Source organism: Notolepis coatsorum (genome assembly GCF_963971535.1).
Source record: "Notolepis coatsorum genome assembly, chromosome: 12".
Classification (NCBI taxonomy): Eukaryota; Metazoa; Chordata; class Actinopteri; order Aulopiformes; family Paralepididae; genus Notolepis; species Notolepis coatsorum.
In genome coordinates, this window is record NC_140176.1 from 117,060,434 (window position 1) to 117,073,333 (window position 12,900).

Here is a 12,900-nt window from a genome sequence, read left to right on the forward strand (position 1 = left end):
TGAACAATGAACATTGAGTGCCACAGAACACTGAACTATCCACACACAAGCACACACGAGCACACACACGACACGCACGCTGTGCACGCTCACACACTAGCAGCCACTTTAACACGAGCGGGCACACACTCACGCCGCACACACGCACACTTATGGCCAAGAGGAAAGGCCACTTTAAATTAGTATAACAACAGGAACAGTGTATTGCACTACTAAAGCTACCTAGCATGTCCTATATGCTCTGTAAATACTATGTACAGATACCGAGATGTCACACCATGTTACCTGTTACCTGTTTATTGCACAATGTTGTTTTTTTATTGGATTCTATTATATGTTGTACCACTGTTTTTTTATTGGATTCTATTATATGTTGTACCACTGTATTGCACATCGTCGTGGGCAAGACCACCCGCATTTCATTGTATACTTGTATGCCGTGACAATTAAAACTCTTGACTTGACTTGACTTGACTTGAACTCCAGCACGTAGTCGGTGACCCCGCTACTGCCCTGCCGGAAGGTGCCCAACCGAGCTCCTGGGTCCTGGCCATGGGCTGGGTGGTGGAAAACCCTGCGGAGCTCTGCCACGAAGTCTGGGTAGTAAAAACAGAAATCAGACCCCATTGCCCAGGAGGCAGTAACCCACTGTGCTGCCCGGCCTGAGAGCAGGTTAGTCATGTACGCCACTCGGGCTCCCTCTGAAGTGAATCGGCTGGATTGATGACGAAAAACCAACTCACATTGCATGATGAATGTGGCACAATCCTCGAAGTTACCGTTGAACAACCGTGGTTCGGAGAGACGGGGCTCCCGAGGTGCGGGATCGGGAGGCGCAGGGCCTGCCACGGCTGCGGGTGGTGCTCTGGCCGAGACTCCTGAAGCAGGTGGGGTTACAAGCAGGGCGTTAAATGCGTCACTCAGAGTTCGTAATTGGTGAAGAATATCAGCCTGCTGATTACCCTGGGCTGTCTGCAGGGTAGCCAGAGAGCCAAGGGACTCCTGAATAGGCAGGACCTGGGCTCGGAGCTCCTGTACAGCAGCCGCAGCCGCACCTAGCTGTAGGCTGTGGTCGTTGGTTAATTCAATCTGGACCGCCAACGCGGTTCTGACTCTGTCTGTGTCGGCTGAGGTCGACATGGTCGGGTCGTAATGTTAGGGTTTGAAACCGACCTCAAACGCACGGCACAGACAGGTAGTTCAGAGTTAGCCAAATACTAGGGCGTATTTATTTTCAGAGTCAAAAAAGGAGCAAGTAACAATCTTGAAACAAAGGGTGACTGCCTTCAGCAGAGTTATCTGCGGCTCTGCAGATCCTCTTGGTGTTCGAGGTGGGGAAACGGTGTTGACGCCGAAGCGGCTCTGCAGATACTCCCAGCTTCAACTCGAGGTGGAAAAGAGAGAGAGAGATCAATAACAGTCCACATCACACAGAGGCAGTGCAGTCTCCTCCTCCCTTAGCTGAGTCCAGAACAAACAAAACGATATCTTCAGTGTTCACCACAACACACAATTTAGCTGAGGGTCGGTGCAAAACAAAAACGATAATCTTCAGTGTCTCTTCTAAAACACACACCCCAGCTGAGTCCAGTGCAAGCAAAATGATAATCTTCAGTGTCTCCTTTAACACACAACTTAGCTGAGTCAAGTGTAAGCAAAAATAGATCTCTTCAGTGTTCTTCAAAACACACAAAATAGAATAGTCCAAAAAGGGGTTTGGTTCAAACTCACCAAAGCGCAAGAGTAAAGCGGGTAAACGAGGCGCAGCTCAAAATGGGGGGACAAGGTCTTCACCAGCGGCAATCCACAGATGTCCTGGAGGGAGAGTAGACGAGGCACAGCAACGGGGAACAACAGGCAGAAACAGAAGTATTCAAAACGACCTGACATCGATTGAAGGGAAGTCCCAGTATAAAAAGCCTCTGTGGCGCTAATCAAAAACTATGACAGGTGCGTGCTGGAATTGATACTTGCTCCAAAAGCATGTGGCGGGGAATGCACCAATCAACACAGCACCTTAAAGGAGCGGAGCGTGTGGCGGGGAATGCACCAATCAACACAGTACCTTAAAGGAGCGGAGCGTGTGGCGGGGAATGAACCAATCCTCACATCAGTGGAGTAATAAGTAATACGCTGTATCCCTCACTGTGTGGAAGAGACTGGGATCATTATTTTATGTGTAAGGCAACATCATGTTCGACTTAAACATTGCTTTCCTAACTTTTTAAAACAAAAAATAATAATAAATACATACTGTATAGATACAAATGTACTGAATTGTTATTTATTAAAATAATGGTATCCGATACCAGATCGGCCCATTGTCACTGATACCTGAACCAGCTATTTTGAGTCAGTATGGGACCCGATATCCAATATCAGTATTAGGGATGTCAACGGTTAATCAACAATATCCATCAACATCAGAATAATAGTGAGCTATAGGGGATAGGATGATTGCTCGTCTGATCCCCATGAAGATCGGCCATGTCAGAGCTCGAGAGTAGCCTACAGCCCATCACATGTTGTTAGGCTCTCTGACCCAAGTGGGATACCATCGCAGCTTTACAGATTCTAGCCCAATGGGTTTGCAATACACTAGGCAAAATGGAGAGAGAAAATAAAAAGGGACAATTTTGGTTGATTAATTGATAGTTAACGTTATCGATGATCAAGTAAGGAAAGTCTAACCGTTAACATCCCCAATCAGTATCGGCCAACAGGCCAACATGAACAGTTTGAACAGGCCAAATACCCTTCATGCAAACAAACGTGGGTAGGCCAAACAAATGACCAACAGGTCAGAACTCAGTAACTATACCTCTTTCTTGTACGCTCTCCTCTTTCAATGAGGAATCTTGTGGATGCTATGTTATTCATCACATACACAGTTATACAACATGAATGTGAAATATAAACTGCATAAAGGAGGAATACATTAAATAAACATTGAACAAGGGCATTATATTCAAGGCAGATGCAGGTTTTTCATGTAGTGATTTTGCTTTACCTCTATTGCAACGTCATCTTTTGGGGGGGCAAAATGAATAACTGAAGGCCTCTGTGGCATGGACATTTCTTCAGTCCTTTCCAAATCCTCTCCCATGGTGCAAGAGGAAAATGCACTGCTCTTCTCTTGGATCTTGTGCGATTCCTCACTGGGGACTGGCCTGTCATCTGTGTGGCTCCTTTGGTACGGCTTGATGTGGTCTACATTGTATTTTGTTTTTAAAGTAGCCCCCTCCGAATTGGACAGTGTCATTTGCTTGCCACATATTAATTGAATGTGACTATGCTCAAGTAAAGCCTATTGTTATCGGAACGTCGACTCGCTGCCTCGTCTCTCTCACTCCACATCCTGCAATTGAATCCTACTCCTCACCTAAACTCTGAATCCTCACACATATTCCTTCCCTCCATGGAAGAAACCGCTCCCTACGTAGATATAAAGGGATCATTCTAAGGTAACACATTTTTTTATTTTCATGGGATTATACACTAATTAAAACATACTTACGAATATTACATTCCATTTCTACTAAGTCTACACAAACTTCTGCCACACAATTCTACACATTGCACCTTTGCACATATACAATACACATCAATAGTGAATAAATAGTAAGCTTGAATATGTGAATAATATAAAATTTGATCCATAGTTAAAAGCAACACAGTTTCTTTCCCTGAATTCAGAGTGGAATGTTAAAGGTCATTTAACGAGACAAGCCTGTCACAAAGTTCTACGAAAAGCTTGAAAAAAATGTGCCGCTTTATATTGTCGTTAGTCTTCTCATCCAGGCCATTGGTTTGGGGATGATAGGCAGCTGTGACGCTTCTTTCTATAGCCAGGAGACTACAGAGGCTGCTGTTGAGCTGAAACATGAAACTGTTACAGTAAAAAGAAAAAAAGCACAAAGTCAATCATTTCTGAATTGTATTTACTACAATAGTATTTAAAAAGTGCACATACTTCATTTACAAATTCTCTTCCCTGGTCAGAGAGGATCCTTTGGGGACAACCATGTCTATATACAATAGAGCAGATGTGACGTGCCACTTCAGCTGCTGTTTTTGTCTTCAGTGGGAAAGCCTCAACCCATTTAGAAAAGTAGTCTGTGGCTGTGAGAATATACAGGAACCCATCCACAGTTTTTGGAAGAGGTCCAGTTAGGTCAATGCCTATTAACTCACAGACAGCAGACACCTATCAAGGTAAAACAAATATTTACTTTAACATTTTCAATACTTCTTTATTAATAGCTGTTGTATAATATCAATACCACTATACACAATTACCTTTATACACTGTAACGGCTGTGCAGCAGTCAACCATTTCCCACTTTTCTGGCAGCGATCACATTCCAAGACCTTTAAGAAACTATCTGTTAATAGTCATGACATCACCTATAGTCAACCCTAACCCTATCTGTTAATAACCTCTCTAACCATGCACCAACAGACCTATAGTCATGCACCAACAGACCTATAGTCATGCACCAACAGACCTATAGTCATGCACCAACAGACCTATAGTCATGCACCAACAGACCTATAGTCACGCACCAACAGACCTATAGTCACGCACCAACAGACCTATAGTCACGCACCAACAGACTTATAGTCATGCACCAACAGACCTATAGTCATGCACCAACAGACCTATAGTCACGCACCAACAGACCTATAGTCACGCACCAACAGACCTATAGTCACGCACCAACAGACCTATAGTCACGCACCAACAGACCTATAGTCACGCACCAACAGACCTATAGTCACGCACCAACAGACCTATAGTCATGATGCACCAACAGACCTATAGTCACGCACCAACAGACCTATAGTCATGCACCAACAGACCTATAGTCACGCACCAACAGACCTATAGTCATGATGCACCAACAGACCTATAGTCATGCACCAACAGACCTATAGTCACGCACCAACAGACCTATAGTCATGCACCAACAGACCTATAGTCACGCACCAACAGACCTATAGTCATGCACCAACAGACCTATAGTCACGCACCAACAGACCTATAGTCATGCACCAACAGACCTATAGTCACGCACCAACAGACCTATAGTCATGATGCACCAACAGACCTATAGTCATGCACCAACAGACCTATAGTCACGCACCAACAGACCTATAGTCACGCACCAACAGACTTATAGTCATGCACCAACAGACCTATAGTCACGCACCAACAGACCTATAGTCATGCACCAACAGACCTATAGTCATGCACCAACAGACCTATAGTCACGCACCAACAGACCTATAGTCACGCACCAACAGACCTATAGTATAGTCACGCACCAACAGACCTATAGTCACGCACCAACAGACCTATAGTCACGCACCAACAGACCTATAGTCACGCACCAACAGACCTATAGTCACGCACCAACAGACCTATAGTCATGCACCAACAGACCTATAGTCACGCACCAACAGACCTATAGTCACGCACCAACAGACCTATAGTCACGCACCAACAGACCTATAGTCACGCACCAACAGACCTATAGTCACGCACCAACAGACCTATAGTCACGCACCAACAGACCTATAGTCATGCACCAACAGACCTATAGTCATGCACCAACAGACCTATAGTCACGCACCAACAGACCTATAGTCACGCACCAACAGACCTATAGTCACGCACCAACAGACTTATAGTCATGCACCAACAGACCTATAGTCATGCACCAACAGACCTATAGTCAACCCTAACCCTATCTGTTAATAGTCATGCACCAACATACCTATAGTCAACCCTAACCCTATCTGTTAATAGTCATGCACCAACAGACCTATAGTCAACCCTAACCCGAACCCTATCTGTTAATAGTCATGCACCAACAGACTTATAGTCAACCCTAACCCTATCTGTTAATAGTCATGCACCAACAGACCTATAGTCACATTCCTCAGGTGTAAGCCTATTGGCTGAATGCAAATCTGAATCTGAATCTAACACAAAACACCTCAAACACATACCCAGTTGTCAATGTCGATGGTCATGCCAAGCCAGTAAAATCTGGAGCACATTGCGTTGCGTGTTTTCAGCATGCCTGTATGCCCACCCATTGGAGAGGAGTGGAACTCCTTGAAGAGTTTTCTTCCATCCTCTTTGGATTTGATCGCTCTTCTGTTTCCAAAGAAGAGCTCTCCTTCTGCAGTGAACAACTATAATCATTAAAGAGTTATCTTACCAAGACACTAGCTACATTTTAAATGCATTGTAGATACTCACCTTTTACTGTGAATTTGGAGGAATACCTTCTTAGGGTTAGTTTCTGGGATTTATCAAACCCGTCAGGGTATATTCCCAATGAAATAAAGTTGACCACCTCAGTCCACCTTTTCTCCATTGCTATACAGACCAGGGATAAGTATTTTTTTTTTTATTGATATTTTTCCCCCTCCATTTTCCTCCGATTTTTCTCCCATCCCAATGTTAGTCGTATGCCAATTCCCAATCCTCTTCCTGGTCGCTGCGCACTTACCCCCCACAGTCAGATCATCTGGGAGAGTGGAGGCTATCACGTGCTTCCTCCGACACACGTCCAGCCAATCAACCGCTTCTTTTCACCTGGCAGCGCGGATCCTCCCTGAGAGGGCGTAGCGTGTGGAAGGATCACACTATCCCACTCAGGTCCTATCCGCGCTTAGCAGGCGCCCCGACCGCACTGTAGGAGTCGCTGTTTACAACGACCCGGACCCACCCCGCCAGCTTCTCCCACCCTCTAATACAGCCAATTGTATTAGTGTGAACAACCCCGGAGCTGAATCCAGCTCACGACTCCGGGGTTGGTGACGAACGCAATCTCCGCTACGCCACCTAACCGCCCTAGGGATAAGTATTATTAACACACAAGTGATTTTTGATGCATAAAAAAAAACAAGATAAAACGCTCAACTCAGGCCTATATCTTTTGACAGCTGGGTGCTGAATCCTAAAAGTAGTAGTTGATCATTCGAAAGAAAGACTATAGGAAAGCACTCTACTAATTGCCACATGACAATGACATAATGGCAATAACTAATACATTAATTTACATTTACAGTGATGACATGAGTACATGCAAATATTTACATGCTTATACAGTTCAAAATAACGGGACTGTCCCGCGAAAATCGTCACCCTATAGTTCACTCCGAACTCCAACAGGTGTACCAACATTTTATCATCTACTTTATACATTCTGCTGCAAAGCCAAGTACATGCAAATATTTACATGCTTATACAGTTCAAAAGGTGCAATGAAAAACATATGTTTAAGATATTGCTCACCATCAACAAGACGTTCGTCAGCAAGGTAGCAGAATATTGTTGAGTGAAAACACGCGGAAAACGATTGTGGGTCATGGTCATGCGTGCGCAAGCGCAGGAGCGCTGGTAGCAGAATTCTGGTGTGGAGCAGAATTTGGCAGAACACTGTCATAAAGGCACAGTTTTGATTGATTGATTGATTGAAAACTGTATTAACAGATTGCAGAATGGGTACATTACAGTATGGCTCAATACACACAATTTTAAGGGGATGCAGACCAGAGAAAGACTTTCATCTTGTTTACATCAGGGTCCCCCATACAGATCATACAGATACAGATCATATCTTGACATTTCTGACATATATGTATACAGTACTGTTACATTTGTGACATACAAGATATGCAAATATACAGTACTGTTATCCTAACAGCAAATCCTAACAGATAATATATACATACGAGGGGGAGGGAACTGTACATTAGGAGGGGGTGGGAGGGTGGGTTTGTACATTTACAGGGGCCATACAGATATATATCATGACATTTATGACAATACATGACATACAGGTATACAGTACTGTTACATTTGTGACATACAAGATATGCAAATATACAGTACTGTTAAACAGATCCTAACAGATAATATATACATACGATTACGAGGGGGAGGAAACTACATTAGGAGGGGGTGGGAGGGGGGGGTTAGACATTGGATGGAGGTAAGTAATCAAAGCTTAAAATATACTCTGTCTCAGAGGTAGTACAGTTTTTTTTTTTTTTAAACTTTGACCAGACAGCTGGTTCTTTTTAGCGTTTATCGCTTTTTCTGGTCAAGCATGACCGACAGAAACAGGTTGAATGGGATATAGATCAGGGGAAGACACTCTGAGAAAATACGGCGAGTCCGGGAGTCGAACTCGTGTACCCCAGATCCGTGACGCGCACGGTTGTCCCCGACGCCGAAATAGCGCCGAGATACGCGGTGAGCTACTGGAGCTCCCCGGTAGTACAGTTCTTACCGTATGTAAATCTTATTCAAAGAACAACCTGCTTGAATATTGGAACATTTCAACAAGGTGAACAATGTAAGTAAGTCAGCCATTTCAATAAACATTAGTAAGTCAGCCATTTCAATAAACATTAGTATTCAAGTTACACTTCTCTCTTCTTTGGGCAGCGATCCGCCTACACCCTGTACATTCACAGGTCTAGTATATCCCGAGGCTTTACTGCTCGGCCTGACCTGGTGTGGTATGAAGCTGAGTTTGCTTCTGAGTCATCTGACAGTTCAGGGGTGTTGGTACCAGGTGAGTGATCTATGCCTTCTGTGTCTGGCAGACCGTTGCTTGCCTGACTTCTTTCTTCTTTTGTGTCCCGTAGGCAGGGGTGTAGCTCCAGATTCTGGGCCCCATGAAAGAATGTATTTGTAGGCCCCCAGTGAATGCGAGCGCACGTAAGCGCGCGAGCGAAAACATTTTTGCCCATTTTTTTATTGATGCAAACGCATAATATGGTTTTTACCTATACATTCGGATCAGCAGTTCAGCACCTGCACTGTTGGTGGGTGAGCCTAGTAAATGATGGCGCATTGCGTTCATCTTCAATGAATGGACCAATGCAATAGTCTACCAAAGCCCCCCCTCTCTCTATATATATCTCACACACACACACACACACACACTTCAGAAACAAACATAGTATCAATGAGAGCATCAATAATACACCTGAGTGATGTCTAGTAAAAAAAAAAAAAAAAGAAAAAAAAAAAATGTTTGGGGCCCCCCCAGTGCTGGGCCCTTGGAATCATCCTAAGCTACCCCCCCCCCCAGCTACGCCCCTGCCCGTAGGTGCTTGCGGTTACGGCGGTACTCTTGTCCATCTTGGGTGCGAACGTGGTATGAACACAGTGTCGGCTGGCTGGATGACTACTGCTGGCCTCCAGCATCCATACTCTTGGAGTCTGACAGACTCTCCACTGTGTAGTGGGGGCAGTGGTCTAGCTGACTTGTCGTAGTATCTCTTTTGGTGCTGTTGTCTCTGCACTCGCTTGCCATGTCCATCTTTGGGGCTGACTACCCCTGGCTGCAGCTGTTGGTTGGTGCTTGGGAGGGTTGAGCGCAGCCTGCGGCTCATCAACAGCTGTGCTGGCGACTTGAAGTTGTCGACTGGGGTGTTACGGTATTCAAGGAGACTTAGGTAAGGGTCTCTTAGACAGACAAGCAGACAGACAGACAGACAGCAGTAGTAGTAGCAGCATAGATAGATAGACAGACAGACAGACAGACAGACAGACAGACAGACAGACAGACAGACAGACAGACAGACAGACAGACAGACAGACAGACAGACAGACAGACAGACAGACAGACAGACAGACAGACACCAGCTAGGGTCTGAGTTACACTGTAATGCGTGTCAGTTTGAGGAGTTGTGTCAATAAAATGCATCACTCTTAAAGGAGCAGGCAACACCCTAATGTTACAACCCCCCCCCCTCCCCCCACTCTGGATGGCAATTAATTAAACATAATAACATTCCAGCACCCTTATGACTATACACAATATATCCCAAATAGATTACATAGACTTTTTGTTTCTTTTTGAACACCCCTCGAGTCTCGATTCTTTTGAGCGCGGGCCTTGACGTACTGTCCGCTGGGGCGGGGACTTCCTCAAAACGGTCGGACCAACTCTAATTTTGCCAACAGATGGCGCCTGAAGTGGAGTAAGTGTAAAATGAAGTGCAGTAAATGGGAGGTTTGCACAAAACACTGACTGACTGAAGTAATTTTTGGAGCATAATGCTTTATTTTCTCTAAACAGACACACTGACTCTCACAACAAACGTCCTAGATCAGATTAGATTCAGATTTATTGTCATCATACCGCACAAGTTCAGTAGAATGAAATTAAGTTCTAACCAGAGTGCAAATGTAACAGATAAAGTATATACAGTGTGTACAGTGTACAGAATTTTACTATACAGGTATACATGTATGTGCAGATATATCCATACTGATATAGATAAATATATACGTATACAGTGTTGCAGTCTCTGGACAGAGGTCCCACCTCTTCTCTGCCAGCGAGATCGACTGTAGAGAGAAACATGTAGGAGCTCCACAGCAGTCTGGAGCTGATGGACAAACTTCAACATCCATCCAGCCAGTCTCCTACAAACTGGAGAAAGAGAAAGAGAGCTTTGCCCTGACCCTGGACACTAAAGACTTCTCCCCAGAGGAGCTGTCTGTCAAGCAGGTGGGCATGAAGCTGATAGTCAGTGGGAAGACAGAGAAGAAGCAGGGGGAGGGGAAAAGCTCCTACTCTTACAGACGGCAGGAGTTCAGACAGGAGTTTGATCTGCCTGAAGGGGTGGATCCTGAGGCCGTCACCTGCTCCCTGGCTCAGGACGGGAGGCTCCACATCCAGGCAGCAAAGCCTCCATCTGCTGAGGAGGCTGAGAGAGAGGTTGCCATCAGATGTTGCCTGGAGAAGAAGACACTAACACCACAGTTCCTCAGCACACAGACAGAGGGAAGCACCACACAGACTGACTCTGGCAACAAACAGGACACTGCTGAAAAGATGGACTCGTAATGTTTATGTCTCTGACCAAATTTGTACAAATGTGTATTTCATAACTTCTGTAAACTACTGAGGAGTTGGTCAGTCAACCAGCATCAGCTAATGGCAAATGGCCAAACCCTTTAGCTCAGCTGGTTAGTAAGTAAGTAAGTAAACTTTATTTGCATAGCACCTTTCACAGATAAAATCACAAAGTGCTTCACAGAAGTAAAACATAGCAACAGTTACATAGAGATGAACGCACTACACATAAAACAATTCTGACACATCGTAAGCATAGGCATAACATAAGTAAATTAAATAACTAAATATGAGTGCAACATAAATGTCAGTCCTAAAAACAAAACAACAATTATAAATAAATAAACAAAGTATACAACCAGGAATTAATTAAAAGCCTGTCTGAATAAAAACGTTTTCAACTGTTCCTTAAAAGTGGATAGGGAGTCAAGTGAACGCATAGAAAGGGGGAGGGTGTACCAAAGGGTAGGGGCCATGAATTGGAAGGACCGGTCACCTTTTGTTATTAACCGGGTCCGTGGGACAACCAGGAGATTTTGGTGGGAGGACCTAAGTGCACAACTGGGGGAGTAGGGGCACAGTAAATAAAAAATTTACACAGGGGATCTACCTTGGAGGGCTTTAAAAGTTAAAACAAGAATTTTTAAATGGACACGATAATTAATGGGGAGCCAATGTAGAGTGGATAAAATGGGGGTGATGTGGGCAAGCCTACTTGTCCCAGTTAAAAGCCTTGCCGCTGCATTTTGAATGAGTTTCAAGCGGTTTAGCACAGATTTATCCAGACAGGTACAAATTGAAATGCAATAGTCCAGGCGTGATGAAATAAAAGCATGGATGATCATTTCCATTTCAGCTCTAGAAACAACAAATCTTTCTGAGCTGATAAAAACATGACCATGTGAGCTGGTTGACATGGCTGTTAAAAGACAGAGAGTCATCAAAAATTACACCTAAGTTCCTCACATGAGGTTTGACACACTGACCTAAAGGTCCAATAGAATTTTTTATAATGGCGATGATGTGGTCGGGAGCAATAATGAGGGGTTCTGTCTTACTTGCATTAAGCTGAAGGAAATTATCAGCCACTCACTGGGCTTAAAAGAACAATACAATTGGATGTCATCCGCATAAAATTGATAAAATATTCCATTAAAACGTTTAATAATCTGGCTTAGGGGAAACATATATAGGGAGAACAGCATTGGCCCTAGCACAGAACCCTGCGGAACCCCACATGACAGTGGGGTAGAGTCCGACATGAACTGACCCACTGACACAGAAAAGCTTCTATCAGCTAGGTAAGATGAGAACCATCTCAGTGCCGACCCAGAGATCCCAAACACCATAACGCACCATAACCACATGATCAACGTGTCAAAGGCTGCGCTGAGGTCTAATAAAACTAATAGTGTGTGTTTACCATCATCTGCAGCCATTACAATGTCATTGGTAACCTTAAGAAGAGCTGTTTCGGTGGAATGAAATTTCCGAAAGCCTGATTGGAATGGGTCATGCAGATTATGGGTTTCTAGAACCATGAGAAGCTGCTCAGCCACAATTTTCTCCAGCACCTTGGACAGCAGAGGCAGTTTGGAGATTGGTCTATAATTCTCAGGAAGAGAGGGGTCTAGGTTAGCCTTTTTTAAAAGAGGTTGAACTATGGCATGTTTAAAATGGCTAGGGACAGAACCTGATGCCAGAGTGTCACACGCCCAGGTCAGGCAAGATCTGGGAGACTCAGCACCAAGACATGAGGTGAACAATGGTCTCCTACCACCCTCTGGTGCCCACCCGCAGACGGTGCGGCCCAATACACTGGACATCCTGACTACTGTTTTAACCTTAATTAATAGTGTGATCAATGTGGTGTCCTGGTGTGTGCTGTCATTGACTTTCCCTTCCCTGGTGTGATGTGGTGCACTGTTTTGGGTTTTGTTATGAGTTGCTTTTGTGTTTAGTTGTGTTGGTTTGTTTCTATGTGTTAGACTGGGCTGCCAGG

The 12,900-nt window shown here is 44.5% G+C and overlaps 1 protein-coding gene across 1 annotated transcript; it reads left to right on the forward strand.

Moving 5' to 3' along the window:
* Window positions 1–2,453: 2,453 nt before the first annotated feature.
* LOC311238025 (heat shock protein 30-like) lies at window positions 2,454–10,889 on the forward strand (the record flags this gene model as incomplete). The annotated part of the gene is made up of 2 exons (XM_084325992.1): window positions 2,454–2,503; window positions 10,379–10,889. 2 exons carry the CDS (start codon window positions 2,454–2,456, stop codon window positions 10,887–10,889), a joined length of 561 nt encoding a protein of 186 aa, XP_084182118.1.
* Window positions 10,890–12,900: the final 2,011 nt, after the last annotated feature.